This window comes from Tupaia chinensis, unplaced genomic scaffold (assembly GCF_000334495.1).
Source record: "Tupaia chinensis unplaced genomic scaffold, TupChi_1.0 Scaffold147185_1, whole genome shotgun sequence".
Lineage (NCBI taxonomy): Eukaryota > Metazoa > Chordata > Mammalia > Scandentia > Tupaiidae > Tupaia > Tupaia belangeri.
In genome coordinates this window covers 1,645,940-1,664,195 of record NW_006207036.1, presented here as the reverse complement: position 1 = coordinate 1,664,195, position 18,256 = coordinate 1,645,940, and the positions used below count along the sequence as shown (strand labels likewise).

Genomic DNA, 18,256 nt, shown 5'->3' with positions numbered 1-18,256 from the left:
AGTGAGGAATTACTTTCTGGGGGGATGGCCACACCACAGTCCTGTCTCCTCCAGTCTCGGCATTTTGAGCATGCACACACATGCACCTTGGCATGATTTTTAAGCTACCAGGTCCAGGGCTCAAACTGCAGTTGACTATGTGGGAATCCAGAGACATAACCATTACACCATCTTCCGGTCCTAGTCTTTTAATTTTCTTTACTTTTAACATCAACCAACTTTGTCTTCAACATGCTATGATCTTGTCACCATTTCCTTCAGTACGTACTAAAAACAAAAGCCTTGTGTGTTATAACCATATATCAGTATGTATTTTTGAGTTTGTTCAGGTGACCAACTCTCCCAGTATGTCCAGGACTAAGGAGTTTCCTGGAAAATGGGATTTAAAGTACAAAACTACCACAATTCTGTGCAAATTGGTTCCAGGATTAGTTGATGATCCCTTTAATACCCTATAACAAAGGTTGAATAGTACTCTTTCAAAGAAATGAAAACATATTTTTTGTAGTTATTAATTTTTTAAATTTTTATACTTAAAAAAATTCTTAATTTTGTATCTTACCCTTATGCCTCGGTAGTCTACATTTTCTTTCCTAATAAAAACCAAGTATATGTCTTCTAAAGTTTTCATTTCCTTTTTGTGGAAAAGTAATTTATGTTTACAATTTTGGTAGTTTTGGGAATCTTTATGTTGAATTAGAAATCTTATGTTTGTAAATACCTGCATGTAAGGAGTCAGCGAGTCATACCTACCATCATGGTAGTCACCAACTCTCTACTCCTTTGGCTTTAACCCTGTATCTTTAAATAGATTGTGTTACTGTGACTCTTAGTTTACATAGACCTGTTGAGTTACCTTCTGTGAAATATTAATGATGAGCTGCTCTTTCTTTTACTGCATCCACATACACATAGGTCCCGTCTCCCACACAGACACATACACACACATGTGTAAAATCTTGCAGTGTGAATTAAACCATAATTCTGCATTAGTGGTGTTATTTCTGTGTATGCTGCATTGAATTGAGCCAAGTCATAAACATTATAACTTTTAACTTTTTTATCTTCCTCAGTGCTCAATTTTTTTGGAGTTGTTTCATTTTAGGGTTTGCTTAATGTTTTCTATCTATCACTGATTGAATTCTACCAGTTGCCTTAAATCTCCTCATATCCTGCCTTAGCAATTTTATCTTCTTTGAGAAGTCTATTCTGTGACTTCATAACCTGCTCCAATCCGGATTGATTCTCCATTACACGTGATGCAGCATAACTAGTAACTTGAGTTCCCTTTCACTATCACCCAGGGTATGCCCTGGACATCTTTTCCATTGTGTACTTTCTTTCCTTTTTTTTTTTTTTTTAAAAGAGTTTTTTTTTTTTTTTTTTTTTGGTTTGTTTGTTTGTTTTTTGTTTGTTTGTTTTGCTATAGGGCTTATGTGCTTGTGAGGCAGTCAGAGAGACAGAAAGTGAGAAATCATCCCCTGGGGGAGTGGCCATGCCTCAATCCCTTCTCCTACATTTTCCTCTCAGGGTCTTGGGCACCCACACACATGCACCTGGTATGAGTTTAAGCCACCCCGGTCAGGGACTCGAACCGTGGTCAACCACGTGGGAATCCAGTGACATAGCCATTATGCCAACGGCTGGTCCCCCATTGTGTATTTTCTATACCATGTATTTCTCTTTTTTGGTTTACCCTCTGATTTTGATGGTAAGTAAGAAAGCATGAGCTATAAAGAGAATAAGAAACAAGTGTGTGACCTAGGTAGTTTTCTTTTCCTGTTTTTTAAGAGTTTTGTTTTTATTTTTGTATTGTTTAATTTTGTTTTGCCTTAGAGCACATGTGCTCACTGCAGAGACAAGAGAGGAAAAGTGATAAATCACCTCCTAGGGTGATGGCCATGCCACCTTTCTCCTACATTCTCCTCCTGGGATCTGGGGCACTCATGCATATGTGCCCGGTGTGATTTTCAAGCTACCAGGTCCAGGACTCAAACCCTGGTAGGCCATGTGGGAATCCAGCAAAATAACTGCTCTACCATCTGCTGGCCCCTACAAGAGTTTTCTTAGGAATATTGCAACATTCATTGTAGAATCAGATTAAACAACATGGTTAATAAACTCGTGAATCTGAAGTAAATGTTTTCAAGTGGCTCTGCAAAAGTTGGGATAAAGTTTGGAGTTTCATTAACGTCTGTCATGTAATAAGGTTTTGTGTCTTTTGTCACATGTTAGAAAATCATTGTTCCAACACCTATTTATTTATTTTACTAACTACTCTCCTTAATACCCTGATATTCCCTTACCTTCATTCTTTTAATAGTTTTTTGTTTTGTTTTGTTTTTGTTTTTGTCATAGAGCAAGTATGCTCACCTGAGTGTGGGAGAAAGTGACTCCCTAGGAGGAATGTCCTCACCACAATCCCTTCTGTTCAATTCTCCTCCCAGAATTTTGGAAGGTAGTCTCCATGTGCCCAGAGTGATTTTTCAGCCACCAGGTCCAGGATTTGGACCACAGTCAGCCATGTGGGAGTCCACTGCCTTAACCCCTACTCCACCTGCTGGCCCAACTTACCTTCATTCTTTCTCTGGAGAAATCACTTTTTTTGGCGGGGAGCGGTAGGGGGGAGAGATTTTTGCTATAGGGCGTGTGTGCTTGCCAGGAAGACAGGGAGAGACAGAGAAAGAAAGCGAGAAATCACCCCCCAGGGGGGATGGCCATGCCACAATCCCTTCTTCTCCAATTCTCCTCTCAGAATCTTGGGCATACACACACACACACACACACACACACACACACACACACACGCCTGGCATGAGTTTAAGCCACCAGGTCCAGGACTTGAACCACAGTCGGCTACATGGGAGTCCAGTGACATAGCCATTATGCTAACTGCTGGTCCCGAGAAATCACTTATAAGACCAGCTGGAACATACAATAGAAAGAAGGTAGCTTGAAGTTTCAACAGCCAGACTGCACAAGATCAAAGCCTTAGCCCTTCACTTTGTAGCCATGATCTTCACCAGATTGTTAACCTCTCTGTATTGCAGTTTCCATAGGTGTGAAATAGTGAAAATAAAAATAATGCTTTTTTAGGGGGAGGGAGTCATTGTAATTTTAAATAAATTTATCTGTATTGTGTATTTAAAGTAATATCTGATGCTAAATACTCAAAATGTAGCCCTTTTTTCTTACTATTACCAATAATATCCTATTCTTATTCTTTATATGCACTTCTAGTCCATGTACAATGGGAGGTGGAATGCAAGTGTACCATGTCTGTGTCAGCAACCTTCAGTTTCTTTCTTTCTTTCCTTCTTTCTTCCTTCCTTCCTTTCTCTCTCTCTTTCTTTCTTTCTTTTTTTTTTTTTAAGATTTTTGGTATAGGGCCTGTGTGCTTGTCAGAGACACAGTGAGAGACAGTGAGACTGAAAGTGAGAAATCACCTCCAAGAGGGATGGCCACACCACAATCCCTTCTCCTCCATTCTCCTCTCAGGGCTTTGGGCATGCATGTACATATACCCAGGATTAGTTTAAGCTCTCATATCCGGGACTCGAAACATGGTCAGCTACTGGGGAGTCCAGTGATGTAACCATTATGTTATCTGCTAGGACCTTCATTTTCTAATAGAACTTTTTTTAAACTCATCTGTTAGAAATTGCCAATACCATTTTGGACCTACAAAATCAGTAACTTCATATGACTTAATAACCGCCATCACAAAACCTCTTTTCTACCTTAACTGTGTATATGTTTATGAAAAATATCTGAAGTTTGTATCTATAAGCATTTTCACCTTCCTGTAACTGAGGAGTATTTATGTGCGTAATCTTACATAAACATCAGTTGTTTATAACTATTGTGTGTTTTTGCTAAAGATAAGTGATTAGTATTTGGAAAATTCTAGTGACAGTTTGTCATTTTGTTAAAAATGTCATATAAAAAAGAAAATGTAATGTATACAAAATGCAAGCATTCAGTAGCATAGAGATGTCTAAACAAAACAAATAATGACAGGTTTTCTCACTGCCCTCTTGTAACCATTCCTCCTAGCACGGGGTATCCCTTCTGGTATTTTCCTTTTGTTTATAACAACATACATAGCAGAGAACAGATTTTTTTCACCTTTTTCAAGTAGGTTTTGCTGTTTATATTACTCTGTTACTCAGAAGTATATTGTGGGTGTTTTAAAGGTTGACAGTATGAGGTGTCTTCAAAAAGCTCATGGAAATACATGTAATAGAATTTCAGAAAGTTTTTGTACCAAAATAAATTCATACTTGAATTTTATTTATCCATAAACTTTTTGCTTCTCCTCGTATACCTACCACATTATCTTTACTAGCTGCATTTAGTATTCCATAGATTAGATGTATTCTCATTTGTTATGTATTTCCCTCTTCTATAGACATGTGTCCTATAATTTTCCCTACTCTGACATTTCTATTTTATTTGATTTATGGTACAGCTTTTCTTTAAAAATTAAAAAATATGTGTTCTGAAATCATTATCCTTTATGCATTTGGAAATTTCATTGCCATGTTAAAAGGCCCACTCTACCCAAGGTTATATAAATTTTCTTCACTGTTTATTAAGGTGCTATTCTTAGTAAATTTTTGTTTTATAAATTTAAATGAACACTATAAATGTACCTCACCAGTGTTCTATTGTTTTTTTCTGCATTCTGTAATTAATATATGAATTTTGTATATATTTTTCTTTTTAGTGCCATTTTCATCCGCAGGTTTGATATTATGGTTTTTTTAACCTTAGTAAATGAGTATGGTAGCTTTTCTGTTTCTTTTTTGTGTGTCAAGTTTTTCTTTTTCTCTTTTTTTTTTTTTTTTTTTTTTTTGCTACAGGACATGTATATTTGCTAGAGAGACCGAGAGACAGAAAGTGAGAAATTACCCCAGGGGATGGCCACACTGCAATCCCTTCTTCTCAAGTCTCCTCTCAGGGTTTTGGGCATGCACACACACATGCCCAATGTGAGTTTTAAGCCTCCGGGTCAGGACTTGATACACAGTCACCCAGGCGGGAGTCCAGCGACGTAACCATTACACCATCTGCCAATCCCTTTTCTGGGTTTCTTACACTCTAATGCAGTTAGTGTAGGAATTATCTATTTCATGATAGCAAGTGAGAACTTATGTGTAGAATCAGATTAACCTAGATGCTTTTTTAGTAGTAGTTTTTTGTTTGTTTTTAGCTTTGCTGAGGTTTTTGCCATAGGACACATGCACTCATGAGAAAGAGAGAGGGAGGAACAGAAAGAGGGCAAGTGAGAAGTCAGTCCCCAGAAAGGATGGACAGGCCACAATCCCTTTTCCTCCATTCTCCTTTCAGGGTTTCAGGCACATGTCCACATGCAGCTGGCATGATTTTCAAACTGCCAGTTCAGGAACTCAAACCATAGTCAGCAATAAGGGATACCAGCCCCAGGCCACCAGCTGACCCTGTTAGCAGTAGTTTCTCAAACAAATCTTCTGGTTTCTTCCACAGTTATTCTGTTCCCCTGTCAACTGATTCTAACCATTCTCAACTTTCAATATTAATTCACAAAGTATGTGCATAGCACAGTATCTGATGTGATGCTTGGCTTTTGTTTTCTTCTTTTCCCTCAATTACTTTATTTCTTCTTTTTATTTCTGAATGTATTAAAAATTGAGAGAAAAATTTGTACACTCTTAAGTTTATTTACCAAAAATGGTTGTGGGTGTTGGTGTACATGTACTTAGACAATATTGATACATAGTATTTTTTAAAATTTGTTAAATTTTGATATTCAGATTATATGAGGTTTGTGTAATTACTCAGGAGACTTCTGCTTTTTTTCACAGTCTGAGATAGTTTAGATAGCCTAGAAATCATCTGTTTTTTGACAATTTGTCTTAACTCTCCACCTCTAAAACAGTGTGGGCCTGATTCCTTTTTTGAGTATAAGTCTAAAACAACCTTCCACCTACTTCTGTAGTTTTGCTATGTTTCTTCATTTTTTTCTGCCTCTTAAAGCAGCTCTGGTAATTTATGTTCTCATATATGATCATCTGTTTAAACAAGATATTGGCTAAGTTTTATGTATAATATTTAATATTAAAACATTTTTCTATACTTTTGTATTACTGTTTTGTTATATCTAGTATTAAGTTTTCTTTTTTTAATCTCTCATTTTTTGGAAAGAAAATGCCATTGAATGTCGAATTGGCAAGTTATTTTTCTATTTTTGTTTCTATTATACTTTTTTTAATTTAAATTTGTTTACATTTATTCACTGTACATTATAGCATACAAAATGAGATTTTTCCATCCAGAGTACACTGTATATTGTCTCAATCAAGCACATCAACATACATGTTATTGTCAACAAATAATTTTCCATTTCTTGTTTCCTGTATGTTTTGCTTTCTTAGCCTCTGCCATCTCCCACTGTCTTCCCACACTGTTTCTGGTATCTATGTTTACTTTCTATACTGTTTCCCCACCACATTTTATTGAATTACTAAAGATCTTAATTAATCTAAATATTTTAATAGCAAACACAGCTAATATATTTCCATGAACACAAGTCTAACTTTACACATCCTATAAAGTAGCACCTAGCTGGGGCTGTATATCTTACTGTGGTCATCGAATAGATTTATTTTCTGAAACTTTTTTTTTTGTAACTTAATTTACATTCTTTCCCGAAGCATCATCACAGCATACAAAATGTGATTTCCCATCCAGAATATACTACATAGTGACTTAATCATGCATATCATTATCAAAAATTTTCCATTTATAGTCCCTATTATTTTTTACCCCTCTTTCTGACCCTCTGTCATTTCCCACCCTCTTCACACACTATCTCTGGTGTCTACAATTGTCTTCCATTCCTTTCCCACCCACATTGTATATTGATGATTATTTTTCTATTTTGTTTTGATTTAGTTTCTATCTTTTTCTAGGTTCTTTTTTTTTTTTTTTTTGGGGCGGTTTTTTTTTTTTTTTTTGCGCGTGCGTTCGCCAGACAGAGAGACATAGAGACAGAAAGCGAGAAATCACCCCCCAGGGGGGATGGTCACGCCGCGATCCCTTCTCTTCCATTCTCCTCTCGGGATCTTGGGCACGCACGCACACTCGGCCGGCGTGAGTTTTAAGCCACCGGGTTCAGGACGCGAACCACGGTCGACTATGTGGGAGTCCAGCGACATAGCCATTACGCTAACTGCTGGTTCCTTCTTTTTCTAGGTTCTTAGAATAAATTTCACTTCATGTTATTCAGGTTGGAATTTTTCCTTTAGCTTTCAATCCTACAGGTTTTGATGTCTCATATTCCCAGCATTAATACAATATGTATTCCTTCAACCCAAGAATAATGTAGATCAGTATTTTTTGAATTACTGTGTGTTTAGTCTTATGGTTATGTTTATTTTTCATTTCTATTTGGCTTGCATTAGAGTCAAAGAATATGACTTATATGAATTCAGTTCTAGTGGATTTGAAGTAGGTTTTATTCATCTTTGGTGAAAATGTCAATTAGAAATAAGTCATTTATAAACATTTTATACACACACACACACACACACACACATATGTTCTTCTAACCAAATTTTAGAGATAAGATCATTTAAACTTACCAGATCATGTGCCTTGTTTAATGTCACAATTAGTAAATGGTGTATATATAGAGAGATTTCTGAATCTTAAGTCATCAGTTTTTCATTAGATCTTACTGCCTCCAGAATATACTAAACATTTCCTTATTTGATTTCCTTTAATATATGTATATAGTCACATTTAGAAAATTAGAAAAAAATAAGAAAACACTTGGATCTTTAGAACTGAAGGAGATTTCAGAAAAATGATTTCAACTAGTCTCATTGAACATGTCATCCATAGGCAGGCAGAGAGTCAAGAACAACCGTTTTACACATACGGAGAATGTAAGGAATTAAGGTTATGTGTGCACTTGTGGGTAACAAACACGACCTAAGTGGAAGGAAGTGTCCTTGTTGGAGAGTTATAAGAAATAAGACTGAAGAGTTAATATTGGACCTGATTAAAGATCTGGTAAAAAGTTAATAAATACAAAGCTCTTCCATCACCTAAGGAGCAATATCATGTATTTCATTTTGTATATATGTGGTGATTTCATTGTGCCATCTGTGATAATTGATGTAAAATAATTATCCTCTTAAGCAGCCAAAAAATATGGATGATTATAATTGTAGAACAGGATTCTGAGGAAGTAGTATGAAGCAAATTTAACATAATGTTAACTTGACTCATGATGGCAGATTGTGTAGAACTATGCTAAATATACCAGCATGAAACATCTGTTGAAAAATTGAATGGATATAATTTTAAAAGTCATAAAATTTCTTAAGTTCATAAAAAAGTAGTTAAAAATATATTTATGCTGGTGAAAGTGGTTGGGGGGGGGAGTATGTGTATTTGAAAAAAGACACCTAGAAATTTAGAAGTATTTTCTATCTTTACCATTTTAAAGACCCATAGGCTGAAAAGTACTATAACTTTGCCACTCACTTATAATTAGGAGAATCTTAAATTGAGCAAAATTAAGAGAGAAACATTTTTGGGGTTGTCAGAAAGGTCATGATGCATGTTTGCATAGAAAAAACAGAAAAAATATGTCATGGCTTTTCTAACAACCCAATAGTTTTAGAGTGCAAATAGCTATATATTTTAATTCCCTGATAGAAACTTGTTTATGGAAAACTCACTACTTCTATTTCAAAAGTAAGTAAGGTAGTAGATGATTGCTTGGTATAATAATTCCTTATATGCAAACCTATGATATTATTTTAAGGGAAATTTATCTTGGTTGTACTAATTTTGGATAAAAGCATGATATGTGAAATATTTGAATATTCTAAAAGTCTTCTAATAGTATATGATAGTTATGGTCTAAGAGCCAAAGCAACAAAGAACAGAGGTTGATAGTTTATGTTTAAGATCTGTTCTTGAATTCCATATACTGTGGTTATTAAATGAACTTAAAGTGTGTTTTTTTTTCCCACCCAAATCAGGAAAAATAGATTTTAGTGAGTTTTAACCAAACTTTATGTGCTAGTTAGGCACACAGTGCACCTGGTTAATCTTACTGTCAAAATACAATTGATTTTATGGCTATTTTTAACTGTAGTAGTTAAGATTTTGGAATGACATATATTTCTTGAAAAAAATTTAGAATAATTTATATCGGTTATAAAAATGTATTCATATAACTACATAGCTAAGCTGTGTAGAAAGTACTTTATAGACCTTAATTTAATGAAGTTTGAAAATATAGACTAGAAAATTCATTTAGCTTTATAAAGTGTCATATGCCTATATTGTCAGCTATTCATGAGCTTTGCAAGTTTGAAGCCAACCTGGATGTCATAGGGAGACTTTGTCTTTTTAAAAATAATTTTTAAAATGAATTTAAAGTGCTTGTCAGTTATTTTTGTCTTCATTCTATAAATATTGGGATCAGGAATGTCATAACACATTTTTGCATAGAAAAATATAGAACACTACATCATGACTGTCCCAACAACCTAATGTATAGATCTGTGTGGGCTGTAGCATCTGGATGGCCAAAAAGTAAAGGCATACATCTTTTAAAAAATTCTTTTCAATAGGATATTTTTCTAATATATATGCATATATATATATACATATATATATATGTATATATATGTGTGTGTGTGTGTGTTTTATGATAGAGCTAGAATATAGAAGCATGTCTGATATAAGCAGATATGTTATCTTTAGTCATATGGACTTCTTATACACAGCAGTGTTTTGTGTATAAGTCCTTACGTATTTCTGTATGGTAGATGTTTTTCCAGATTTTTCTTAGGTTTGGAAACATGCTTTAGTATTTGCTATTTCTCATTATTGTTTCCTGTAAATTCTGAGTTGTTCCTGTTTATAAAGAAAAAGTAAGCATCAACATCATGTAGTAATAGTAATGATTATTATTCCACGGATGAAATTCAGGCAGTGTTGATGATGCTGATGCTGAGTTGATAACACAGGGTGAGAGAACAGAGACTTTCCATCTTATCCTTCTGAGTAGACCTTAACCAGGATCTGATGAAATTTGCAAAATTACATCATCAGCTTAGGTGTAGTATTTTGCCCCTTTGGTGTGGAAACATAAAGAACACTTATATATTGAAGAGATAAGGAAATGCTGATGTGCTCAGTTATTCAGAGAATTCTTTGAAACTGGAATGTGACATAATTATTTTGAGATGTACTGCTTTGTTTATAATGTGTTTAGCAGGAAAAAAAAAGGAATGCAAGAAAAACAAAAGATGTAATGTTGAAGGATTTCTGTTATTTTAATCAACCAAAATTGTCATTATTGTTACATTTTTTAGGCAATAAAGTTGGAGTATTCAAGGTTGGTTAAGCTGGCACAAGAGGACACTCCACCAGAAACAGATTATCGTTTACATCACGTAGTGGTCTACTTCATTCAGAATCAGGCACCAAAGAAAATCATCGAGAAAACATTGCTAGAACAATTTGGGGATAGAAATTTGAGTTTTGATGAAAGGTAATTTAAAATGTAAAATATTTCATTTATCTGTTCAAAAAAATGTTTTGAGTATTCATCTTATACAAGCATGAACATGTATTTTATTAAATATGACACAAAATTTGACCTCACTTCATTTGAACAATTTGTAATTTCTGTAGGTTGTGTAATTATGACTTTTTGAAGCTTGAACTGAAAATAGTTCAGATAATTGTAATACATTTTAAGTGTGAATCAGGTAATTACTGTCTGTAATGGACTTAATATTTCAGAGGAAAAAATGCTTTCTCAACATCTGAACTAAGCATTTTAGGTCAGATGGGTCTTTGTTGTTGGGACTGTCCTATAATTTGTAGGACATTTAGCAACATCCTGTACCTATGTGGGTAGCATACCTTCAGTTTTGACAAACTCGTATGTTTCCTAGTATTGCCAAATAAACTAGGGGGAGCAAAATGACCTTCTTTGAGCATTAGTAGAGAAAATCTTGTACACAAATCAAATATTTAAACATTCTTTGACATAAACAGAGGGCTTAGCATGGTTTAATTAATTTTGGCTCACCCCAAAATGTTCTCTGAGAAACTCATATAAATATGTTTTTAACAAGTAAAAAGAAAAAGTAAATGTAATCTAGAGTGAAAGACATTTAAAATTTTAGGGCCCAGGATATTGAAAGTTATTTTATGGAACTGACAGACAGCGTAATAGCTACATTGCTGGACTCCCATGTAGTTGACTGTAGTTCAAGTCCTGGACCCGGTGGCTTAAATTAATACCAGGCACATGTTTGTGCATGCCCAAGATCCTGAGAGGAGAATGGAGAAGGGGTTGTGGCATGGCCATCCCCCTTGGGGGGTGATTTTTCGCTTTCTGTCTGTCTGTCTGTCTGTCTCTGTTTTTTCTGACAAACACACACACCTTATAGCAAAAATCTCTCCACATAAAGAAATAAATAAGTACAAGTTATTTTAGTATACAGAGACATTTATATTGTCTTGATGTTCATTTTAATTATTTTCATTCTGAAGTGAATGACTATCCTTTTATGAATGTCTGGAAAATATACTGAAATAAAAATATTTGTAACAGAGAGTAATATGAGGGGAAAAAAGCACCTGAGAAAATTCCTCTCTTACTCTGCTGTGAAATTTAGACTTAAGTGAAGTAATACAAATACATTGTTTTGAACAATACTTAATAGATATTTGAGTGCTCAAAGAATGTTGGCCATTACTATTCATCCTTGTGTAGAATGAGCCTTACATATTTTGTTGTATATGACAACAGAGAACTCAAAAATGACTGAGTATGATGCTCAGTATTAGGGCCATAGTGCAATATATTCCAGTGAATACAGGCGGTAGAATCTGAGGACCCTGTTAATGGACTTCCCAACATTTTGCAATTCTCTGTCCTGGAAACCATAATCAATCTGTTTTAATTCCCTAATTTCTTTAGTGCTTTAGAGAGTTAGATGCTTGTGATTAAATAAATTTATTGAGGATTTCTTTAACAATGATCTGATCATAAAATTCATTGGAATGTTTTCTTTTTTACTTAAAATGATAGGTGCATTTTAAATTCTTTTTTATTATTGAAAATGAATAATGCCAGTTGAGGGGGAAAAAGAAGACTTAGTTTGCCCTGAGCTTATTTAATAGAAGCTTATTATTTTAAAAATTTCATTTCATTTTTTCTATGCAAGCTCTATTAAGAAAATACAATTATACAGCTAAATATAGTACAGCAAATTTTAATTAGAATTATCAATGCTTTCTTTTCTGTAACCACCTAACATTTTATTTATGATTTAGTTGTTTCTTAAAAAAAGTATTGCCGAATGACAATAAATTTCATTATTTTATGTGTTTGATAGCTTAGTTTCATGTAACACATTTTCCAGTTTTTATAGTTTTTTTTCTTATTAGAAATATTTTTATTTAAGGTGTCACAATATAATGAAAGTTGCTCAAGCGAAACTGGAAATGATAAAACCTGAAGAAGTAAACTTGGAGGAATATGAGGTAATATCTTTGTTGAGAAGTTGAACTCTAGATTTAGGGATTCTATAGTGAACTGATACTCCTTTTATTTCTTCACAACTGAGTTCAAGTTTGTTATGGACAATAAGCAAAAGTCAAATTTTCTAAGTCAATGTCCAAGTTATTAATAATTTTATAAATTATTTAAGGATTAATTTGGTATGATAGCAAGTAGATCCAAAAGTCTAAAATAATTTTTAAAAAGGTTTTGGTTTCTAATTTTATGTAGTTTTCTTTTATATTCTGATACTACTTTTCAGCTATCCTTAAGTGAAATTTTTTAGCTTAAAAATAACATAAATTATATTGTATATTTTGAAATTTATGTTATATGACAATAATATTTATCAAGAACTGCTATATGCCAAACATCCTTCTAGGTCCTTTATATATATATATATATTACATAATTTAATCTAGACACCTATGACATAGGTATATATTTATTTTTGTCTTGTACACATTTAATGGACTTCCCAACATTTTGCAATTCTCTGTCCTGGAAACCATAATCAATCTGTTTTAATTCCCTAATTTCTTTAGTGCTTTAGAGAGTTAGATGCTTGTGATTAAATAAATTTATTGAGGATTTCTTTAACAATGATCTGATCATAAAATTCATTGGAATGTTTTCTTTTTTACTTAAAATGATAGGTGCATTTTAAATTCTTTTTTATTATTGAAAATGAATAATGCCAGTTGAGGGGGAAAAAGAAGACTTAGTTTGCCCTGAGCTTATTTAATAGAAGCTTATTATTTTAAAAATTTCATTTCATTTTTTCTATGCAAGCTCTATTAAGAAAATACAATTATACAGCTAAATATAGTACAGCAAATTTTAATTAGAATTATCAATGCTTTCTTTTCTGTAACCACCTAACATTTTATTTATGATTTAGTTGTTTCTTAAAAAAAGTATTGCCGAATGACAATAAATTTCATTATTTTATGTGTTTGATAGCTTAGTTTCATGTAACACATTTTCCAGTTTTTATAGTTTTTTTTCTTATTAGAAATATTTTTATTTAAGGTGTCACAATATAATGAAAGTTGCTCAAGCGAAACTGGAAATGATAAAACCTGAAGAAGTAAACTTGGAGGAATATGAGGTAATATCTTTGTTGAGAAGTTGAACTCTAGATTTAGGGATTCTATAGTGAACTGATACTCCTTTTATTTCTTCACAACTGAGTTCAAGTTTGTTATGGACAATAAGCAAAAGTCAAATTTTCTAAGTCAATGTCCAAGTTATTAATAATTTTATAAATTATTTAAGGATTAATTTGGTATGATAGCAAGTAGATCCAAAAGTCTAAAATAATTTTTAAAAAGGTTTTGGTTTCTAATTTTATGTAGTTTTCTTTTATATTCTGATACTACTTTTCAGCTATCCTTAAGTGAAATTTTTTAGCTTAAAAATAACATAAATTATATTGTATATTTTGAAATTTATGTTATATGACAATAATATTTATCAAGAACTGCTATATGCCAAACATCCTTCTAGGTCCTTTATATATATATATATTACATAATTTAATCTAGATACACCTATGACATAGGTATATATTTATTTGTCTTGTACACATAAAAAAAATATGAGCATAAAGAGGTGAAGTAACCTGCTTAAAGTTTTGTTTTGTTTTTGTTTTTGTTTTTGTTTTTTTCAAATTTCCTATAGAGCATGCTCACTCATTGGAGAAAGACAGAGGAAAGAGGGAAAGTGAGAGAGCAACCTGGGGGTGGGGGGATTGCAACATTGCAATCCTTTTTCTTTCATTCTCCTTTTGGGATTTGGGAATGCATACACACATATCCAGAAGTCTAGTTCAGAACTCGAACCATGCACTTGTCTATGTGGGATACAGCTGCCTTAACCTCCAGCCACCACACCATCTAGCTGGTCTCCTGATTAAAGATTTTTATAGCTAGAAGCTTGGCTGATAGAACCCACATTGTTTACATGTTATTTTACACTGAGAACACACCATATTTTTTCTTTTAGTTTGCTGTGTCAGATATTTTGGGGGGAAGATAGAGATTTGTTTCAGTCACTGTATGCTATATGTATTTGTCATTATGAGACAGTGTTGTGTGTATAAGAACATGCACATGAATACTTGTATGTGTGTTTGCAAGATAGTGCACAAAATTGTGTTGACTTTGATTTAAAATGACTATTTTGGGGGGTTAGCAGGTGGCATGGTGGTTAAGGTTTTGGACTCCCACATAATCAAACACAGTTTGAGCCCCAGACCCAGTGGCTTGAAAATCATGCTGCACACATGTACATGCATGCCTAAAATCCTCAGAGGAAACTGGAAATGAAAGGATTGCAACATGGCCTTGCCCCTTGGGAAGTGATTTCTCACCTTCCTCCTCTCTTTCTCTGGAAAACATATGGGCCAAAGGTCAGAAACCTTTTTTTAAAAAAAATTACTATTCTTGTGGTTGGCTAGTGACACAGCAATAAAATGTGAATCAAATCAGAAAAATCAAGTCTGTGGCCAGCCAGCGGCATGGTAGTTAGAGTAGCTGGATCCCACATGGCTAGCTGTGTGGTTTGAATCCTAGACCTGCCAACATGAAAAATATGGTAGACATGTGTGCATGCATGTCCAAATCATAAAAAGAGAGATTGAGGAGAAGGAATTGTGGCCATGCCCCATGAAGAATGCTTTCTCACCCCCTACCCTGGCTTTTGGCAAGCACAGGCACTGTCTACTAAATTAAAAAAAAAAAAAAATCCCATAAACATGAATCGTAGGGGTAAGGATATAGAGAGTAATCAATTTGAAGGACACAGATTGGTAGCCATTATTAAGTAAAGGATAACTTGACTTGCTTTTCTGGTCATGAGGAAAGATATTGTGGATAACTGTGGTGCCAGATCACATATTCTGGTAAAACAAGACAAAACAAAAACCTTTGATCAGTGGTTTCTTCTATGTGTAATAAAATCTCTTTGAACTTCTATGTATGTTAATATTCAAATAGCTTCATATTATAACATTAACAATAAAAAAGGATTTTTGCATTGGGAGTGAATCAGGTTTTATTGAATAAGTTAACAAAAAAATCTTAATTTTCTCTGTGAGAATTGCAGATTGTCACTTTAGAATCAACTCAGAATAGTCCTATTACATGCCCTACAATTGTTCAAAGAGACAATGAAATGTGAACTGCAGCTGTCTCTTCACCATATCTTCAGTAAATAGACTATTTAGCTACCACTTTTAAAATTAAATTGATCAGAGGATGGGTAGTGGCATAGCAATAAAGTGCAATAATCTGCCAGGCTGACCCCATCTGAGAAGGTTCTGGGTTTACATTCACAGACCTCTTTGAATTCACCAGGCATACATGCACCCTTGTTCCAAGGCTGGCTGAGACTGGGAGTGGATCACTGCCTCAGGAATCCTGTTAGGAGTGCCACCAGTTTCTCTTCATCTCTCTGGCTCATGAAAGAAAGAAATAAACTGAAAAAAAAAAAAATTGGCCAAATTTGACAAAATTCAGAAGTTAATGGATATATAACTTTTTTTTAGTTATTTAAAATTCTATATTGAGTAACAGTGTTCAAGCATTATTTCATATTAAAGCAATACTCATTTATACTGAAAAACTTTTGAGAGAGAGAGATTACCTGACATTATCCTGCCTTTGCATTTATATTGCCTTTCAGTGATATCTTATTGTTTAAATCCTAATCAATGCTTAATTTTTATAATTATTATTATGGTAACAATCTTGTATGTTATAAAGTCTTGATTTGTTTCTATGAATTCAATTAAATATTGGAACAATGCATTGCTTTGCGACAGTTTAATTGTAATTTTAGAGCCTTACTGTTTGTTTTTAATACTTTGTTTCACCTACAGGAGTGGCATCAGTGTTATAGAAAATTCAGGGAAACAACTATGTATCTCATAATTGGACTAGAAAATTTTCAGAGAGAAAGGTAAGGCAAGGTGGACAGATAGGACCAGAAGAGCTTAATTTTTGGATTTAATTTAGATATGACCATATTTACATATGAAAAATATTTTATTCACAATATATGCTTTTTAATAATTTGCTATTTCTGCTATTTTTATTTTAGAACAATTTTAGACTTATACAGAAAAATATAAAATTAGTAAAAGAACTCTCATATATCCCACATAAATATATTTTTATTTTAAGTTAAATCTGTTAGACTGGCATCTGTGTCTTTGTTTTTATTCGATTTCAAATACTACAGATGACATTTAGGATGAAATAGAATTGGATTAATACCTAGAAAGTTTGATGGTGACCAGAGAAGCTGGTAGCCAGCCCTCATTGTATTCCCTAACATCTATCTTAAGTCATCAGCCCTTTTTATGTTCTTTCTGAAACTTATTTTTACTTGCGATCACAGGTAATATTTCTAGGCAGCAAAAAAGTATAGCTTTAGAAAGCATCTCTAATGTCTTACATAATCAAAATTTAAGTGTATACATAAAATACTTTAAAATTGTACTTGATTTCTTTTTCAAAGACAAAATACTAATGTGTGTTTCTTTTTAATTTTTAAATTATATAGATTCTTTGCTGTTTCTTATCTGTGCTTACCAGAATAACAAAGAACTTCTGTCCAAAGGCCCATACAGAGGACATGATGAAGAATTAATATCACATTATAGAAGAGAATGTTTACTAGTAAGTTAAATGCCCATAGTATGTGTTTATCGTTTGTCTTTCACTGAGAAATTTCAGAGACTCATGTATAGGCTATTGATTGTAAACCCTAATGGAGTAAGAGTCATAGTAATGTCTATAAACTGGGTATTTCCTTGAGATGTCAAAGAACACTTGAGATTTACCCCTTCTCTTTTATGGATCCTATATGTTGTGGGTGATAAATGTTCTTAAAATGAGGTCAGATTATTTATTTTCTGATATTTAGATTTCTTCATCACACTACCACTTCCTTTTTTGGTGAGAAAAGAGGGCTACAGATCTTGTGAAGAAATATTGTTATTATTCCAGAAAACAAATACTAGCTTTTTCTAAGATATTATGAAAGGTAGTATAATACATTTGGTATGCATAATGTCAAAGGATTCATTGTAATACAGTATCTTTTTTACACCTTGTTATTATAGTTTTTTTCCCCCAAATAGAGTGGAAATATTAGTATTGTCATAACCTTTTAAAAATTGTTTTAACAAGATTTTGCAACAAAAGTTATCTTTTATTTTTTCTTTTATAGAGTTTTTGCTATAGCGTGGGTATGCTTACTGGAGAGACAGAAAGTCAGAACTCGCCCCCCAGGGGGAATGGCTATGCCAGAAATCCTTCTCGGGATTTTGGGCACACATGCACATGTGCCCTGTGTGAACTAGAAGCCAAGGGTCTGGGACTAGAACCCCAGTCCGTCATGTGGGAGTCCAGCAATGTAACCATTACACCATCTGCTAGTCCCCGCACCATTTTTCTTAGCCTTAGATGTCCAACTTACTTTGTTGAATTAACTAACTTTTATGTATAAAATCATAATTCTATGTTTATACTTTTTCCTGATTGTATTTCAGCTATTAATATCACTCTAGGGACCAGCAGTTAGCATAATGGCTATGTCGCTGGACTCCCACATAGTCGACCGCGGTTTGCGTCCCGGACCCGGTGGCTTAAACTCACACCA

The 18,256-nt window shown here is 33.6% G+C and overlaps 1 protein-coding gene across 8 annotated transcripts in view; it reads left to right on the top strand.

Moving 5' to 3' along the window:
- Positions 1 to 18,256, top strand: part of USP25 (ubiquitin specific peptidase 25) — a 154,706-nt gene that overhangs the window by 127,465 nt on the left and 8,985 nt on the right. For all 8 annotated transcript variants that reach the window (XM_027768684.1, XM_027768690.1, XM_027768688.1 and 5 more), the window contains 4 exons: positions 10,383 to 10,561; positions 12,492 to 12,570; positions 16,470 to 16,549; positions 17,148 to 17,271. In XM_027768684.1, the coding sequence (XP_027624485.1) occupies positions 10,383 to 10,561; positions 12,492 to 12,570; positions 16,470 to 16,549; positions 17,148 to 17,271 (462 nt within the window). The remainder of the gene's footprint in view (positions 1 to 10,382; positions 10,562 to 12,491; positions 12,571 to 16,469; positions 16,550 to 17,147; positions 17,272 to 18,256) is intronic.